Source organism: Pseudopipra pipra, chromosome Z, assembly GCF_036250125.1.
Source record: "Pseudopipra pipra isolate bDixPip1 chromosome Z, bDixPip1.hap1, whole genome shotgun sequence".
Taxonomy (NCBI): domain Eukaryota; kingdom Metazoa; phylum Chordata; class Aves; order Passeriformes; family Pipridae; genus Pseudopipra; species Pseudopipra pipra.
The window spans coordinates 24,901,156-24,920,110 of record NC_087581.1 but is presented as its reverse complement, the minus strand read 5'-3'; the positions used below and the strand labels follow the sequence as shown (position 1 = coordinate 24,920,110).

At 45.5% G+C, this 18,955-nt stretch overlaps 2 protein-coding genes across 3 annotated transcripts in view; both read left to right on the top strand.

Moving 5' to 3' along the window:
- Positions 1–551: 551 nt before the first annotated feature.
- PUM3 (pumilio RNA binding family member 3) overlaps positions 552–18,955 on the top strand; it is a 75,673-nt gene continuing 57,269 nt past the window's right edge. For both annotated transcript variants that reach the window (XR_010426857.1, XM_064642406.1), the window contains exon 1: positions 552–889. Coding sequence is in view for 1 of the 2 variants with exons in the window: in XM_064642406.1 (XP_064498476.1) it covers positions 783–889 (107 nt within the window). In the remaining variant the exon portion in view is untranslated. The remainder of the gene's footprint in view (positions 890–18,955) is intronic.
- Positions 5,079–6,608, top strand: LOC135407415 (heat shock factor protein 5-like). The gene is made up of 2 exons (XM_064642428.1): positions 5,079–5,872; positions 6,436–6,608. The coding sequence occupies exons 1-2, from the start codon at positions 5,286–5,288 to the stop codon at positions 6,458–6,460; spliced, it is 612 nt and encodes a 203-aa protein (XP_064498498.1). The 5' UTR covers positions 5,079–5,285; the 3' UTR covers positions 6,461–6,608.

Here is an 18,955-nt window from a genome sequence, read left to right as displayed (position 1 = left end):
GCTGGGAAATCCTCTCTTTGTACAACCATTCAGTCCATTGAACACAGTCAGGGTGGGTGAATCTGCTTTCTTTCCAGAAAGCTAGACAGTATAGCCCAAGTCACCATTTAGGTCCAGAGAGCACTGGCATACATCCTACAAAAAAGTCTGGGAACAGAATGAGCGGAGGCCAGTCTAAACGTCACATAGTACCTTTAAACACAAGAGCACTTCTCAAATACTGATTAATTAACCTTCTCAGTGTCTTTTTAACACAGAGGCATACATACCAAAGTAACCGGCAGGGTTTGGTTTGGTTTTGGGGTTTTTTTAAAACTTTTACCGTGACGGGGGGAGCACGACCCAACCCCAACAACAAGCAAATAATCCAGGGAAAACTTCTGTAGCAAAATAGCGACACCCACTGCTGGATATCACAGTTACACCCTTACGCTCTTCGAAAATAAAGCGGAAGGGGAAACGCCACAGAGGGAGAAGCCAAACTCAAGGGGTTTGCGAACCTCCTCCTCCTCCCCCTCCTCCTCCCCCTCCTCCCCTCCTCCCCCTCCTCCTCCTCCCATCGCTGCCACCAACCTCGCCTTCCCGTCCCAACAGAGGGATGCCCTTAAGCCCGCGCACGGCCCATGCCCACCGGCCGCGGGCGCTCAGCAGGGAGAGATGGAGGGACGAAGGGAAGGTGTCACGGCGTCACCGCCTCCCTGCCACACGAGCCCCGCTGCCTTCCCAGGGCGGAGCGACACTGACAGGGAGGACAGAGGACGCCGCAACGTTGAAGGGTGAGGATGCTCCTCGCGAGGGAGGGGCTGCCGGCAGGGCTGCAGGTCTCCAGCCCCGGCCAGAGCGCCCTGAAGCTGGAGAGGAGAGAGCAGGCCGTGACTGCGACACGCGGGTAAGCACCGCAGCTCCTCGGCTTTTCCCGCTGGGAAGCAGCTGGTCCCGGAGGGCACCGGGCACTTCTCCTCGCTGACGGCTCGGCGGGGAAGGGGCGCCGTGTCTCGCCGGGCTGCCAGCGCCACTCGCAGCCCCGGCGCGGTGCCAGAGGCTCCCACCGCCTTCCCTCGCCTTCCCCCCGGCGGGGGTGAACGGGCCGCGTCTCTCCCGGTGTGCGCTGTCCTGCGGCGCGGCACCGCCCCGGGCAGCGCCGGGCTCGGAGCGGCAGCCCCGGCCCCCTCGGGGTCAGTCCGGCCCCTGGAGCGGGGGCTCTCCTCGGGCACGGGGGCTCCGCGGGGGCCGTGGGAATGTGACGGCGCTAAAGCGGTGGCGAGGAGGGGACTGCAGAGAGAGTTGGGCGGGGAGCGCGGCGCTGCCAGGCGCTGTCCCGGCAGGGCTGTCCTGAGTACGGGCGAGCCCGGCGGAAAGGCGTCGCTCCGCTGTAGGAAACTGCTCCATCGGGGAAAGTACAAGACTGGACTGTCAGGGTCGTTTCTCGTCCCCGTTCCTGAGTTTGAAACTTCAGCCAGGGGTGGTCAGAAGAGGTCTTTCCCCTTCACCTGAAAGACCAGGTATTGATTTCTTCCTGTGGAGACACACGGGAAAGACAGAACAACCAAGCGGAAAGGGAAGGAGGTAATGGAAGCCAGCCTGTAGCTGTATGAACAGAACTGCGTTTGTTTTGCTCTGAGGCTGCCGGTTGGACCGCTGAGCTGGCAGGGCAGCAGAGCACGGCGGTGCCTTGGGATGCACTGTGCTGCTGGCAAAGTCCAAACTGGTCCGGAAGGATAGTGCTTTTAGCCCTGAAGTAATTCTCTCTGGCTCTGCTATTTGTAGATAGGCTCTATTAAGTTGCCCAGGTGATGTCTGTGTGCATACCTTTACTGGCTTTCTCAAAAGCAATCATTCTTTCAGATTTCTGTCTTTACAGACTAGTGACTCTGATTTTGCTTGTGAAATGACAAAGAAGGGGCAGCAGGGCACATGAGAAGAAAGAACTGTTGAAAGTCTGTAAACTACAATATAAGTAAAATTAACCTGACTTTAGCATTCCAGACATCTGTTCTGATTCTGCAGCTATTTGAGGTGATAAATGACTTACACAGATAAATCCGAATGTAGCTATACCGTAGTAATGTGCAGTTTTCAAGCATTTGCCTGAGTAAGCAGCAATTTGCTCAAGATAGTTTGCAAATCAGGGATTTTTGATTAGACCTTAGAAAAAGTCTCAGACATTGCTTCCAGCTGATTTAATGGACACCTCGGTGCCTTTGAAGATGTCACTGTGTGCCTGAGCAGACTGAGCATGCTTGGTCTGCTTATTTTGTTTAAGTGAGTATTTTGTTAAAGATAAAACACCCCTCGTGTAAGAACTCCAGCATGACGAAATAGTGTTTTGAGACCTCTGACAATTTGTTAGGCCTGTTTCTTACAAAGCAAGTTGAACCCTTTTCTCTGACGAACTTTTCCCTGAGATCATCAGTGGGGCTCTAAATTGCAAGCCAGTGTGTGATGTGGCTTAGAGGAAAGACAGCAAAGCTGCATTTCTGCACTGGCCCTGTGCCAGACCACCTGTTTGTAAACTCAGAGCAATTGTTCTTAGTAAAATTTCACTGCTGGAACTGGTGCTGGCTGCTGCTCTGCTTCACTCCCACCAGCTGCAGAGCCACTGTACCTCCTGCTCCACATCTGCAGGCAAAAGCATCACACACACTTGGCCCAACATCCGTCTGTGAGTTTATCCGACCTCCACCCTCTCTGGCTGGAACCAGGGCAGGGGGCAGCAGACAGCAGTGTTTATGCAGGTTTGTCTGATTTTCGTGCTGTGAATCCAGGGAATAATCATTTTTTTCAGGGCAAGAGCAAAAGTGCTAGCCCAGGCAGACTGTTTGGTAGATATTCTTCTGTAAGCTTTAATCCCACAGCCCCTACAAGTATCCATAGCTAAGGTTAAATAGAGCAGACAGCCACAATATTTGCAGGTGACAGTGGATGTGCTGTCCCCACCGCATGTGCATTTTGCAAATAGACCTTTTCTGCTGGAAACACAAACTACTTGCAATGAGAGTGATCCCAAAGTCCATGCAATACTGTACCAGAGGATTAAACTCTTCACTCTTCAGTACCTTCTTGTCAATCTGGTCTAATTTGGTTCTACTGAATTTCAGCCAGAGACCGCCCACATATTACAGGGCTGGTCCTCTTTTGACTAATAATGGCTCAGCTGTGTCTCACTGACATATTGCTAACTGAAGGCCAGTCTCTTCCATACCCCATATTATAGAAGAAATTTACCTTCGATCCCAAAATTAGTCAGCATGCATGCAAAAAAACCCAAACAAACCACCACCACCAAAAACCCAGCAAACCCCAAGCAAACAAAAAACCCAGCCAAACAAAAAACCCCCAAAACAACAAAAACACAGAATGCCCTAAATAACAATAAAAACCCAACCAAACAAACAAAACCAAACAACAAAAAACCCTCCAACAACAAAAAAACCAAAACAACAAGAAGAAAAACCGAAGAAAACACAAAAAACCCAAACAACCAACCACAAAACAAACCAAAACCATTTAAGAAGATCTTCTGAAAGATCAAGGCATAAAAGCAGGTTCTGATTATCAAACCCACAGCAATTGCATTAAAATAGCCTTTCTTTATAATTTCATCATTATGGCTCCAGAGTAATTTATGATAGATAAATATGCAGCACCTAGCAAGTCCATGGTAACAGAGGCAATTACTCATCCATACAGCATTCCAGCAATTATGTTACATTTTATTAAGATAACTCTGCCCTAGACATTGAAACTGGCTTCTGATTTATGTTTCACCACTCCCCTTTTGCATTCTGAGTCAAGAGCATAAATGTCTTTGAGGCCTTTATGAAAGTCCCTTAACCGGTGTTAGGGTGACCACCTCACTCCTATTCCCTTTGTTCTGCCACAGAAGATTCCTTGCTGATTTCTTTCCTGCTGTAATGAGGATCTGCAGTCATTGACCAGCACTGCTTCAAGACAGAGGTAACGCTCTGATGCACCTGGCATAGGTGACCTTTGCGCCTGAGGAGTGGTCAGGGAGCTGTGCTACCATTGACCCACACAGTGCCCAGCGCCTCACCAGAGTGAGCACAGCTGGCCTGCCATGCCCACGGCTGGGCAGGGAGGCCCTCTCACTGACACGGGGGCTGCCAAGCAATTTTTCTGCAGGTCCCATTAGGTCTGACCCCTTTCCTGCTTGTGCCCCCCATCCCCTCATGCGAGCAGTGGGAGCTGCTGGTGGCACCAGGGCACCATCCTCCTCAGGGACGCTGGGACTGAAGGGACGAGGGAGCCGCTGAACGGTCCGTGAGGCTGAGGGGCCGGTGGGTGGCTGAGGAGGCTGAGAGGTAGCTCAGGGGGATGGTGGAGGCTGGGGGCTGTGGGATGGCAGGGGCAGAAGGGAGGACTGAAGGGATTGGGGTGAGGGCTGGGGACACTGATGGCTGGCAAGGGGCTGAGGGGACCAGGGAGGGGCTGAGGGCACTGGGGTGTGGCCTGAGGGCACTGAGGGGACTGCAGGGAACTGATGACATAGATACTCAAAAGGCATATTGTTTGCAGTATCTCAACTGAAACAAGAGAAACTGAGACCCATTGGTTGAAGTTCCATAAACCATAAAAAAGTTTCCTGACCCAGGAGACAAATTGTTCAGCCAAGCCAGCAGGACATGAACCAACTCTGGAGTCATGTTCTCAGGCGACTTGTGACCGTGAAAGGATAAAGTGAGGTGGGGGCTATTCCCCAAATGACCACCAGAGACCCTCTTGAGACCATTCCCCAAACTGTATGAGCATGCCCAATTATTAAGGCGTACAGCTTTATCTATGTAAATGATTCCTCAGACGGGGGAGGAGAATTCCGGGAATTTAGATGAATGTATATATGGTTTGCCTAGATAAATGAAGCTTTGAAACGTCGAATACATGTGTTAGGAGTAATTCTTGCTGAAATAAAGTAATGCCTGCCTTCTAATACTGAAATTAGTGTTAGAGAGTTTTATTCTTCCCGACATTTTGGTGACACTGGGGGCACTGGGGGGTGGGGTGGGGTCACTGAGGGCACTGACCGGGGGGCACTGGGGTGATGGGTGGGGCTGAGGGGACCGGGGGCACTGAGGGCACCTGGCACTGCGGGACGCGAGGCCGAGGGGCCCGGCGGGGCCGGGCCGGCGCGGCACGAGCAGCGCACCGTGCACCCGGCGCGTGCCGGGGCGCGGCGGTGGCGGAGCCGCCCTCGCGCGGCGGCCGTTGTCGTTGCCGGGGCGTTGGGCGCTCGCCCTCGCGTGTCGCGACAGTTGCCGACAGGCGCCATGGCGGAGCCGCTGCTGCCCGCTGGCTTCCGCTCCGGCTCCACAGCCCTCTGGCCTTACCTCTTTCCCGCTGCCTCCCGGCCCTGCACCTTTCCCGCCAAGCTGTGGCTGCTGGTGAATAACCCCCGCGTCCGCTCCGTGCGCTGGGATGCCCGCGGCGAGGGGCTGTTCATCGACCAGGCGCTCTTCGAGCGGGAGCTGCTGGGCGGGGGGCCCGGCGCTGCCGGGGAGGCGGAGGTCTTCAAAACCAAGAACTTCGGCAGCATCATCCGCCAGCTTAACCTGTACGGGTTCCACAAGCTGGCGATGGGGCCGCCTGCTCCCGCGCTGGGGCAGAGACTGGGGCCGGCCGCGGCGGGGGACAGTCCCGACAGCCCCGATGGGCCCCGGCACCACTTCTGGAACCCCCACTTTCGCCACAACCGCCCCGACCTCTTGGTGAGGATCAAGAGACTCACGAAGGCCAATAAGGAGAAGCTGGACGCTGGCATGAAAGTGCCCAGCCGCCTGCTCGACGACTTGCAGCACATTGTTGGGAAGGGACTTGTTCCTGTCGCCCTCGACCCTCGGCGAGTCCAACGGGAGCGGTGAGACCGGGCGGGTCACCGGGGCGCGGTGGGTGAGAGGGTGGCATGGGCTTAGGAAATCGGCACTGCCCTGGGGGAAAGGGCTTGCCTGCCCTTGCTGCTGGCTGCTTAATTCACATGGTGTAGGAAAAATGTTGCTCTTACGGGGGGGTTGAGCTGCTGCCAGTAAGCAAAGGGGAATGTAATTATAGATTCCTACAAATGCACTGCCTATATATATACACAAATATCAACATATCTATCTGAATATCCAAATAGCTATAGCTGTATATTTCACAGGTTCTGTTTGTATTATCTGCAATAAATGACGTGGTTCATGTGTGTTTCAGTGTGCCCATAGACTACAGCACCAGCAGGGACCTAAAACTAATATACATGCCAAATTGTCGCTAGATAAAAGGTGCAACATGCATCCTTCGGTATGTTTAAAATCTTAATTTTTTTTTTTTTTTTCAAAAAAAGTTGCCCAAAGCAGCACAAGTTCCTTGTGCCTTGAAAAAGAAAAGAGGCCAGTCAAAAGAAAATTCTGCAACAGTTCTGCTTTTTGCATCTTGTATTTTCAGCTGTGGGAAACTGTATACAACATAGAGAAGAATGGAAAGGAGAAAGGAAGACTTTGAGATCTACTTTAGGAAGACACTAGTTTTCAACGAACTCAAAACAAATTCAGGAAAAAAGTTTAAAGAAAAGTCATGAGTTATCTCAATAAAAGTGTTGCGTGAGCTATTATTCAACACATACTGGTTTTCTAAAATTTAAATTGTTAAGTAACTAGGCTAACATGTGGCCTACCTTAAGTATCTGAAAGACTATTTTCAGCTTTCATCCAACGAAAAGTTCCCCAGCCCAGGATGTGACACATGGTAACTCAGTTACCTGACCCAGCACTGGAATGGCTGAGGATGGGCTGAGACTGATGTGACATTGGTGCCCTGCGCTGGCACAACAGGGGGAAAGAGATGAGGCAGTCTACAAGATTTTCCTGATCTTGGAATGGGAATGAGCTCAGAGAGCCAAAAGAGTTTTTGTAAAGCTTGTGCAAAAGGCTGTGTGTGATTCACATCGTCAAGGGAGCTGTTTCTCTGAAATATGTACGGACTGGCTGCAGCCAGCATCGCCTCACTGCGCTCTGCTCCACACAGGTAGACAGTTCCTACCCAAAGTCCTCAGTCCATGTTGTCATCTCTCTCTGCTAAGACCATATCATGATAGTGAGGAGCAAATGAAACTAAGTAAGCCCCTCAAACCTGTAAGGCTTTTGTTAGAGGCTTAGGTACAATAGCCAAACAGGCACTTAATTCACAGGCATGAGATGTCCTTCCATGAGTTCGCAAATCACTGAGTCCTGATATTACCTAAGGGTGCCGTGGGTCCTCCAGATCTCACAGTTGTTGTGCCAGACTCAGAAAGAAAAGCTGGGACGAATTATATAAAATTAATGTGTTCATGGCAGATACTGTTAGGTAAGATTCTATGGCTTGTATGATTCTGTATGGGGTTTAGACAAGATGATCATAATGCTGATTTCTGGGCTCAGCTCCCGTGAATTAGAGCCAAAAACTACATGGATGAGGTTCTTTAAATACAGCTTTAGAAGTATGTTTAGAAGTCTTGTTGCAACAGAGTTCATCAGTTGTAAGTCACTGACCTGTTTTTTTCTTTCCTTCTGGATATTCTCATAGTGGACATAAATGAAAAACTTTTAGCCAACACCGTCTTTCTACCTTCTGCCTGGTGTGTCCATGGCAACCCCCTGTGTGAGGAAGATGAACGAATGAAATTATCATGAACCATAGTTACGTGCATCTGACATGGTGAGGCATTTTAAATACCTCAAACACACATTTCTCTTCTGTGGGAAGTACTCATACCTTAATTGTACTTAATGCAGACATATATTCTAAGGCAAAGAGGGAGGGAAGGAATTGGGAGGGTTCTGTGTCAACCAGGCTTTTAAAAAGCACACCAAAACAACAACCCAAGCACACCAAAAACTGTGAAAATTGCATGTCTATATGTAGACAGAGGCATACCATGAACAGTTGATATAGCCGGAAAACTGTTGCCAACTTTTCCAAGTTTAGAAGACCCAAATATCTGAGAACATAAAATCTTCAGTTAATTTTTTTCACAGCATATTCTGAGTTGGAAGGGACCCATAAGGATCATTGAGTCCAACTCCTAAGTGAATGGCCCATACAGGGATCAAACCCGCAATCTTGGCATTACTAGCACCATGCTGTAACCAACTGAGCTAATCTCAGGTTTTGCTTATCGATGGAGCAGTCATGGTGTTGCCCTGGAAACTAGTCTTCATTTAATCTGTATTCTGTATTTGAATTAAGATGTTTATAACCACCAAACTAGCTAATGTACAGTCTACACTGTTTCAGGTTTTCCACCTCCTCGGACCAAGAATGGAAATGTAGGTAGCAAATGCATGTGGATAAAGGACTTGGCACTTTGATAATCTCTGTGCAGGAAATTTCCAGTGGCCAAGATGATGTGTGGTCGTATTTTCTCTCTGGAAAAGAAGTGAAAGTTGGATGAGCAACACCACAGAAAGACAAGGGAGATTGGGAGAACCTTGTCAGGCTTGCAAAGGAAGAATCAGGGACATACCTACACACCACACTATGAAGAAGCAGAAGCAAAACTCACACCTGGATGTCTGTAACAGGCAAAGCTGCTTAATTTAGACAAAGGTGCCAGCAGGGATGAGAGAAACATGAAGGAACATTCTTAAGTGCCAGCAAAGAAGTTGGTTATATACTCTGACTTACGGAATAGTCTGTCCCTGACCTGACCAGCTGTCTGCTGCAGGTCCATGCATCACAGTCAGACTTAGAGCAGAGAGAGCATTGTCTCAGTGACATTTTGGCTCTACTTGAAGTCAGTGGCCAAAATACTACAAGCCTCAAAAAGGTTAATTCTCACCTTCAATCTGTAAACCATCTATAAGCCATTTATAAAATACAACTTCTTAAATTGTTGGACTGCCTTTAGTGCTTTCACTGCCATGTCTGCATGGCATTAATAAAAGCACCATAGAATCCAGCTGATGGAAGGAATATAACTTTTATAGTATTACTGCTGACAAAAGGAATGTAAACTTCCCCAAGATCTGATTGTTCCACTCTAGAATAAATAAAGCATAATGGCACTGTCATCTTTGTTTTTTTTCCTGAAATGTAAAAATCACAACAGCAGTTTTGTTTCTGTAGAACACACTTGGAATTCCACACTTGGAATTCCAAATGTTCATTAGCTTTAAATCTCTTCTTAGAAGCAGCCACACTAGAACACTGCCTCCAGCAATAGGTGAGACATTTTCAGGGAAAGTTTGCACTTTGCACTTAGCAGATGTTGAGAGACACTCTTTTTTATCAGTACTGATAACCAAATATGAGGCGTAATTAAAAAAAAACAATCAAAGAAAGACTGACTAATATTTACAGGTTTGAATTAGGCTTAAATACATTACTGTGGGTTTTAAGAACCCATTAATAGGAATGAAACTACAGTACTTTGCCATTTTTCTGTAAAACAGAGTTTTTAAAAATTGTGATAAAATATATGATGAAAAAGAAAAAAAGGCTAACAAGCTGTAGTAAACTTTAATGTATGAAGATTATATTCAGGCAGTTTAAAGTGTGTATTTCTTCATCATGGATTGTAACAGGTATATTTTTGTGTTTTCTTGTGACTGTTTCTTTTCCCCTTAAAGCAACAAATATTTCATTTGTAATGCTTATTTTATTATAAGCTTATAGAAAAAAGCTATACTATATATATTAGATTCTGCAGAAAATGAAAAGTTCTGTAATATATTGTACAAATGTAAAAAATGTACCAGAAATAAAATGTCAGTTTGTGAATCCCTGATTTTGTTTCTAACAGTTTAAGCATCCGTAGTGTCTTTATGACAATGACGTCAAGCTACAGAATCATTTTATTAAGTGATTAATTCAAATCCGTCCTCTTTTTCAGCAGAAAGTGAAAGCACAGCCCATTGTTACAGCAGTGTCCGTCAAAACAAAGCAGAATTTTGATTCCTATTCATTATGGTAGCTTGAAAATGCTAAAGCAAGTTACTGAAGATATTTGCTGACTCCTGATATTGACTGCCTCAAGTTCACATTCAGTGGTATTGAAACTGGATTAAAACTTTCAGAGCTCTGCTTACATTGTGTCTTGACCAAAATAGTTACACCTGCAAAATGACAGATTACTGATGAGACTGATAAATAACAAATTATAAGCTTTGGAAACATTGGCTGTGTTAAGAATTACCAGTGAGCTGGGACTGACAGGAGTAATTTTAATAATTTCAGTAAGGTTACTCAGAGGATATTTACATCTGTTTAAGTTCAGCAGAATCAGAGCCTTAATAGTTCAGTTCTGAGAATAGCTGAGAGTGCAGATGATCTGCGTATGCTGAGAGGAAGCACACCTTGCTTGAAGGGTCTTCATTCCTCTTGTCTCCCTTTACTTAGTCTGCACTGTTGCTTGTATGTACTTATGACGGGGTAGTTCCTACCACGCTGCAGTCTTCTTGCTGGCACAGGGCTCAAACTCTCTCTCTAGAATTGTTCCTGGAGGCTGTATGCCTTTTGCTGAGCTTCAGTGACTATGAGTCTGTGCAATGGGCCAGCTGAATGCTTGTCCAGAATCATTTGGATGTGTTTTGATTGTTCTGCCTGTTCTGCCTCACCTCTGCCACCTGTAAAGCTACTCCACCATGTGAAGGTAGATTGGAAAAGCCACTACAAGTCATTCAGCAGCCACTAGCCCCTTTTCAAGGTTTTATGTATTCTCTTCGGCTGACTCTATCCATGAGGCTCCAAGCCTTTCCCAGCATCCAGATGGCCAGAGAGAGGATACCTGGTGCACATGTCAAGACTAATGTTTTCCCTTTACTCCACAGCTGGGTTACTTGTTTTGTCTCTGATTGGACGTTGGTGCCAACAGCAGAAGAGCTGTCATATTTGCTTCAGCCTTTAGATGCCTCATCATTTTCTGTGACTTTCCAATTACTATGTCATCTAGCATTTAAAATGACATGCTGGACAGGCAAGTCCAAAAGTAGATCCCAATTAGATGCCTAACTTCAGACAATTAGTGACAGCTCAAACTTTCTTACGCATCTGCTGCACTGTGTCCTGGGTTAGAAAACAATGTTTGAGAATTAACCTCACAAAAAAGGTCTGTTCCCCTTGAATTGGTTATCCAGTCCTATTCCTGTAGCAGCAGCAGCAATATGATAGAGAGCACTTACCCCTACTGGCTACAGAACAGAGCCGGGAGAAAGAAGTATGACTGGTTCCTCCTTTTCCTTTACCCCCAGTTGCTGTCATCAAATGCCTTGAGAAGTACTGGGTTTCAGGATACTATTTCATCAGAAAAATCCTTACATGCTTGAAAAGCCTGCTTCACCAAGAACCGGTGAAACCACCCAGAAGGAGACTGACTGCCCCAGTGATTCTTGGGGGCATCTCACTGCTGGTCTAAGAACTTCTGAAGGCTGTTGAAACAATAGCTGTTTCATGATCTATGGCTCTGTGCTCTTTCCATAGGCCAGTTCTGATTGTAATGCATACCAAGCCCATTTCAGAGCACCAAGTCCTGGAAACCCTTTGGTTTGGAGTACTCTTTACACAACTCTCCCTGTTGCATTTTGTAATCCCAAATGAAACATTTTGGGTAATCCCTTTGCTGTAGGCTTTAGCTGGGTCTTTGAGCAGCAGCACTGTCTGAGCACAAGGCACCTGCTCTGAGGTAGCTGTGGAAGTGGAGCCGTGTCATGGTCAGAGCCATGTGGCATGGATACTGCAGCCCTCTGCCAAGAGGTGCTGGCTGGCATTATCAGATGGGCTGTCATGTAGAGTCTGTGTTCAGCAGTCTGTGGTCAGAATGGGTAAGACCTTGACACCTTCCACTAAATCTGCACTCAAGGACAAAGAGAACATCCCTCCCCAAGGAGGGATGTCACAGCACCAAGATTGACAGAGTTCCGGAAGACTTTGGACAATGATGTCAGGAACATGGTGTCGTTCTTGGGGTGGTCCTCTGCGAGGCCAGTAGTTGGACTTCGATGATCCTTGTGGTTATTCTGTGATTCTATGAACATGTCACACAGGCTTTAACTGGTGGCTTTGGGGTTGTGAGGGATTTTGTTGGTTTGACTTTTTTTCTTTGTGAAAAATTCATCCTGGATGTGGGTTGGATAGGAACTCGGGCATGAAAGGAAGGGGAGTTGTAAGAGGTATTTCCACAGGAACATGGGGCAAAGAATGTTCTTCTTTCTGTATCTAACACCAACGCTGGTTTTTAAGCACTTAGGGCACTCTGAACCATGGAAGTGATTTGAAGAAGAGAGAGCTAGAGAAGGGAGAAGGAATCACAGCATAATTTGTGTCTCCCTTCTCAGTCAGAGCTGAGCACCACTGGCTTGGAGCTGAGGAAATTAATGGGAAATAAGTGAAGCAACCCATCACAAGATCTTCCAACCATCATTTCATGTTTAGGTGGAGTTTGAGTGACTTTAGGCATTAGCATATGTAGGGTGTGAAAAGTAATACATATTTTCAAGTTAATGAAACAAAGTTCAGTTTTGGATTACCACCTGGATCATTCCTTTGGCTTAGTTCCCATTAGCTGCATTGATTTCAACAAAGCAAGACTGCAGCATTTTCGTATCACTCTATCCCTTGTTGCATGTCTCCTTTAGATGTTACACCAAGCTCCCTGTGTTCCCTCAGTGCTATGAATGTGTGCACACAGTTTGTCCCTGGTGAGTTACAGCCAACACATGCACTCCTTGCTGAACTTTGTTTTTCGGTATTCTCCCCACAACATCCACTACAGTCACTCAAACAACACAAACTCAATATGAATTTGAAACATCAATCAGGTGTATGTTGAGTGGAGTATCAAGCACGTGTCTATTGAGTGGAACATCAGGCTTGTGTTTATTGCATGGAACATCAAGCATGTGTGGAACATCAAGTGTGTGTATATTGCATGAAACATCAGGTGTAAATAGGAATTGCAAGGAAGTTAATAATTTCATCATATTCCAAATTTTTACATACAGTACCATTATTAAAGCAAAACATATTAAGGAGATAGATATATATGTATGTATGTATGTATGTATGTATGTATGTATGTAGCAGTAGGTGACCATCCCAAAAGGATCCCACCATTGATGTTCTCTGTCTTTCTTCACTCGTTCTAGCACATGATGTATTTCTTCCATATCATGATGGACAGTAATCAAAGCTTTGTCCATTTTCTTGAGCTTGCTTCAACAGCAGCTTTCTTATCAAGGTGAGATTCATTACGACAAGAGTATCAATTGATAAGATGTAAAAGGAGTTTAGTAAGTAAAATCACATCCCATAATTTCAATGAAGTTACAGACCCAAACATTAGAATGATTTCTTGGATCTACAGCAATGTTATCTATAAATACAAAATCACAAGGGGTTGTCATACAAGTGCATCCTTTTCCAATATATACAAATATGGTTTGAGAGGGTTTCACCAGGACGTATTTCAAAATGATAAACTGTTTTTTCAGTATCAGGACAAATGTCTTGGGCTTTGATGGTGTTATGTTCAGAAATAAATCCTTCTTGTCCCCTCATAGCACATGCATTAACATCAGTGGTTTGCCATTTACTTCCAATATGTTGGGCCCATGCTCTGTGTTCCAGGGGATAGACAGCTTCATTATGATTTAATCCTGAAGCAATGGTATGGTTTGGCACATCGTCTATACTGACACAGGTACTACAATGTGCACTGTGCCCAGCATTTACAGGGAGGAGAAGGGGAGCTTGCCCTGCCAGCCCCATCTGCTCCCAGCAGGAGCACTGCACAAGGTGGGTGTTGGGGAACAGCTCCAGAACAATGAGCTGCCTGGAGCAGTCTCTCCCCACGCCCTCCAGCTGAGGGAGCTCCTGAGGGGCTGAGGGAGCCCCTGGGGGAACCGCGGGGCCCTAACATCAGCTTACTGCTGCTGGACAGCTTCACCGTATTGTGTGGTAGATGAGGACTTGTCTCATGAGTCAAGCACAAAGGGTAATAGCGAATGGGGTAACATCAGACTGGTGACTTGTCACTAGTGGGGTTCCACAGGGCTCCACCTTAGGCCCTGTGCTCTTCAGCATCTTAATAAATGACTTGGACAGAGGACTGGAAGGGATACTAAGTTTGCAGATGACACAAAACTGGGAGGAGCTGTTGACTCCCTCGAAGGCAGGGAGGCCCTGCAGAGAGACCTGGACAAATTAGAGAACTGGACAATCAGCAACCATATGAACTCCAACAAGGAGAGGTGCCAGATTCTGCCACTATCTGGTATGGGGCAACACTGGATGTTTGTACAGATGAGGGAATGAGATGCTGGAAAGTACTGCCATGGAAAGGGACCTGGAGGTCCTGGTCAATGTCAAGTTGAATCTGAGTCAGCAGTGCCCTGGCAGCCAGGAGGGCCAACCATGTCCTGGGGGGCATCAGGCAAAGCATCACCAGCCGGTCGAGGGAGGGGATTGTCCCGCTCTGCTCTGCACTGGGGTGGCCTCACCTTGAATATTGTGTGCAGTTTTGGGCACCACAGTATAAGAAAAATAAGAAATATTAAGCTATTAGAGAGTGTCCAAAGGAGGTCAATGAAGACGGTGGTCTTTATTGCAGTGATTGAGGTCACTTGGTCTGTTCAGCCTGGAGAAGAGGAGACTGAGAGGAGACTTCATTGCAGTCTACAACTTCCTCCTGAGGGGAAGTGCAGGGGCAGGCACTGATCTCTTCTCTCTGATGACCAGTGACAGAACCTGGGGAATGGTCTGAAATTGTGTCAGGGGACGTTAAGTTTGGATATCAGAAAAAGGTTCTTCACCCAGAGGTTGATTGGGAACAGGCTCCCCAGGGAAGTGGTCACAGCACTAAGCCTGACAGAGTTCAAGAGTTTGGATGATACCCTCAGGCATAGGGTGTGACTTTTGGGGATGGTCCTGTGCAGGGCCAGGAGTTGGACTCAAGGATCCTTGTATGTCCCTTCCAACTCAGCACATTCTGTGATTCTGTAATTCTGTGAAAAGCCCCCCAGCCGTGCCTCTCCCACAGGGGCTCTGAAGATTAAAAATGACAAAGATCAAGTCAAGGCTTCTGCTGATAGCACTGTCCTGCTGCTAAACATACATAACAATACCCTACAAAGGTAGTTCAGGGACTTGTCCAAGAGCACAGACAAATGTTGTGTGAGAGAAAAAATAATAAATCTTACTGCATTCAGGCCTTGCTCCCCCTTTAACATTTCTTATGATTCTGCTCTGGTTGTTTAAATTAACAGCACTTAGTAGAGATTGTACTTTTAATGAGGACTCCCTATGGAAATTGGAGAAAGAGATTCTTTTTGAAAAAAACTATAAAAGAACATTGCATAAAGAGAATATCATTACTGACACAATGCCTAGAAGCTTCAAATAAAACAGTAAAGCATGTAATTACCTGTTGTTCCTCGTGTCCAACAGAAATGCCATTATGAAAAAAAATATAGGGAACATAGGATAAACTACAAGGAATAATCCATCTCTGGCAAGTGAATGATTTCTTTGTAGTTTTAGCCTGTAACTTATGGTTCAGTATCGTTTCAAAAAAGACAAAGGTATGAAATGTTGGCCATTATCTCCTGCAATAATGAGATATCCCCCAAAAGATGCATGGGAGTGTTTATAGCACTTACGCAGTACCTTAGGGAAAGTGCAGTCTTGCATCACTCTTAATGCTATGGATTTTGCATTATAGAGGCATCTCAGTGATTCTGCCAGATAATGGTGGCTTATGGCTTCTCTGAATAGATTATTAGATTTTTTTTTTTTCTGCTTGAAATTTTCCAACCTTCCAAAGCAATAAAAATGGTGGACTGACAGCATCAGTCAGTTAGGAGAACTAACTGGTTGACATTATGGGTTTTTTTCCACAGCTCACACTGCATGTTTTTATGAGGTGGAAAGGAAGGCAAGAGCTGCTATGAAATGGAAGCTCTTGAAAAAGTCCTAGTCATCACTTTTGTAGAGGAATTTTCCTTCTCATTGCATAACTGACAAATAGCAATGAAAACACAGCCCTATTCAGTCCTATAGTAGTTCTATTACTCAGATTTAATATTTTACTTAAGAACCATCAGTTATGATATCATTACCATAGTATCATAATTTGTTAGTCATTTTACATTTTGTAACAATAACAAGAAATTCTCAGCTTGGCTTATGTACAGTGAGACTTCTTGAGATGGATAAATTTTACCTCGGGTATGATAGTTTATGTCTGGAAGTAAAATCAGAGGTAAGTAGTGCCTGTGGTAGCTGATAGCTCTGAACTGTTTGTTAGGTATAACCCTACTTCCTAAAGGAGAAAATTGTGAGTTTGTGGAGACAAACATGTGAATAAAAAGTATTTTTTCTGGGACTTTTGTTGAAGAAAAATATGAATTAAGTAAGTCCTGTTATGGATCTGAGGTTTGTAACTATTGTCTTTTGATGGCAATCTCACTTTGTGTCTGGGTAAGCTATTTTTTGTAGCTCTTGCCCTACATCTTAGAAAAACTAAATTCTATGCAGTAGGATCATAATGCTGTTGGGATTGTGATCTCTGACTTGGAAACTTCTCTAAAGAAATAGAAGAGAGAAAAGACTACAAAATAATTTATCAGACATAAATTTAATGAGATATTCAATATTAAAAACCAGAGGGCATTTTATAGAGATTAAAAACAGGTATGAATATAAAAATATAGAAAAATACACACACATAGGTGTGTGGGCGAGTAGGTGGGTGGCCAAAGAGGCCAAATAGGATTGTTAAAACAAGTCATGGATTCTTAGTTGTTGAAGTGCTTGAATAGTTTGTATAATTTCCTTTTCTCCTCTCCTGGAATGTGATTCCTAGGAATGTTTTAAAGTCACCACCTTGATAGGCACAGACAGCACAATAGGATTCCACTGCAGGAACTCATGCAGAAGGGTTATAGGCCTAATGGTAAATCCAATGGAAAATTCTGCTTACAGAGTCCCCAAAAAACTCCAACCATTTAGCATTTCAACAGTTCATCCTGCCAGAATATCAATGCTCAAAATAGATTCTTTAATGGGGGAATTAGCACTGTCATGACAAATGGGGCAGTATTTCCTGTGTTAAAGTAACCTTAGCTTGGAGGGTGGGGGTGGGATTTCCCCCCAAGCCACAGATCTATGATGTAGCTTCTTTATTAGTTATATCACAATGCAATACAGTAATTTCAGCCCCTGTATCCACCAGAGCTAAGACAGTAAAGTTCCCCCCGATTGCCACTTTATAGTTAAAGCAACATAGAGGCATCAGTTCCCCTTACATTAAGAGACTACAGTGGCAGCAAAACTGTCATTTCTTCTGTTTTGGCATTTGCCAGGCAGTCCCTTGAGGTAAGGTGGCAGTGGGGTGGAGGGGGAATAATTTCTTTGTATAGGTACTAACTTGGTGATGGTGAAATATTTCTAATGTTGCAATTCCCTCTATTTCTGATTGTGGGACACCAGTTGGTTTCCCTGTCACCCCTAAGGTAGCTCTTTTCTGGTTTTGCCAGCTTATTTTCATCCATCACCTGCACAGATGGTTCCAAAACTACACCCCCCATGTTTCTCAAGGTATTTGCTAGGGCACCTATGCCTACCAGTAGCACTCATGACTTCTGGTACAATCAAGTGTTTAAGTGAAACAGGTCTTGCCCTTCTCAAAAGATGCATTTTTATACTTGTCATTACTGTTTCCCCATCCAGACTAGATCCTGTAATCAACACATGAGCCACCCCCATCTGACGCAGTAAACTAATACCTTCTTTCATTGTACACCAGTTTCTGAGGGATGACAGTAGTTTGGCAGTATCTGCATATGCTTTAAAATTGCTGCACACAACCATTGGTACACAGTAGGCACAGCAATATCCTGCCCACCAGGACCCCTGATATTTCATAACTGAGCATCTGTTGTATCTGATCATCACTGGCTATAGGGCATAATAGATCTTTTTCACCCATTAAGAAGTGGATGGGTGCAGCACCATCATCCCAAGCTCTCAAAATCCATACCAGCATTCTTTCCCCACTCCTTTGCCGATAGAGCTCTGAAAATTCCCTTAACTCTTTTGGGCTATAAGTGTATGTGATTTGTACCCCTCCATCTGACACATTCCACTGCCTCTCCACCTGTATGAGGAGTTGCACTTGTACCACTTCCAAATCTGTTAAATCTGTCTCAAACTCAGAGTCCGAGGACTCACTCCAGATATTTCCATCCCATTCCTTGTGATCCTATGAAGATTTCATAGTGAGAGCAGGAACCTTTCTTTTCCCATATTTATGCCTTTGTTTGTTAGCAATACATGCCTCCAGCCATTCTACAGTGCATTACAGCTCATAGCACCCCTCTGCTGAGTAGTAGTTATTTCTTGTGCCATCAACTCTCCATCCTGGAAAGTCCTGACTTCCAACTCTCTCATTTTGCTCTGCAATGCCATAGGTTCACAGCTGAGAGCTCTAAGACGGGTAGCTAATAGCCATCACTCTGCATGCACACACTATCCTCTTCCTTCTTTCCCTCCCCTTATACACTGAGCATGATGTCATAGGGTCTGGAATATCCCTTTAGTCAGTTTGGGTCACCTGTCCCAACTGTGTCTCCTCCCAGCCTCCCATGCACCCTCAGCCTCCTCACCACCATGGCAGTATGAAAAGCAGAAAAGGCCTTGGCTCTGTGTAAGCACTGATCAGCAATAACAAAAACATCTCTGTATTGCCCTGTTCAGCACAAATGCAAAACACAGCCTCCCTACCAGCCACTGTGGAGAGAATTAACTCTACCCCTGCCAAACCCAGCACATCATCATGAATGAATGAGAGCTATTTCATTTTAGCCCATGTTTCCCCAGTGCTGAAAGGGGTTTCCTATCCTGTCTTTGAGCACAATTAAATTAGAAAAGAGTTAAAAAAGAAAGAACTGAAAAGACATGAAAGAACATGAGTAAGCAATGGAGTTGTTTG

Coding starts and splice junctions, on each gene's coding strand:
- LOC135407415 (XM_064642428.1), top strand. CDS start 5,286: ATGGCGGAGCCGCTGCTGCCCGCTGGCTTCCGCTCCGGCTCCACAGCC. Junction 5,873..6,435: donor CGGCGAGTCCAACGGGAGCG/GTGAGACCGGGC, acceptor TTGTATTTTCAG/CTGTGGGAAACTGTATACAA.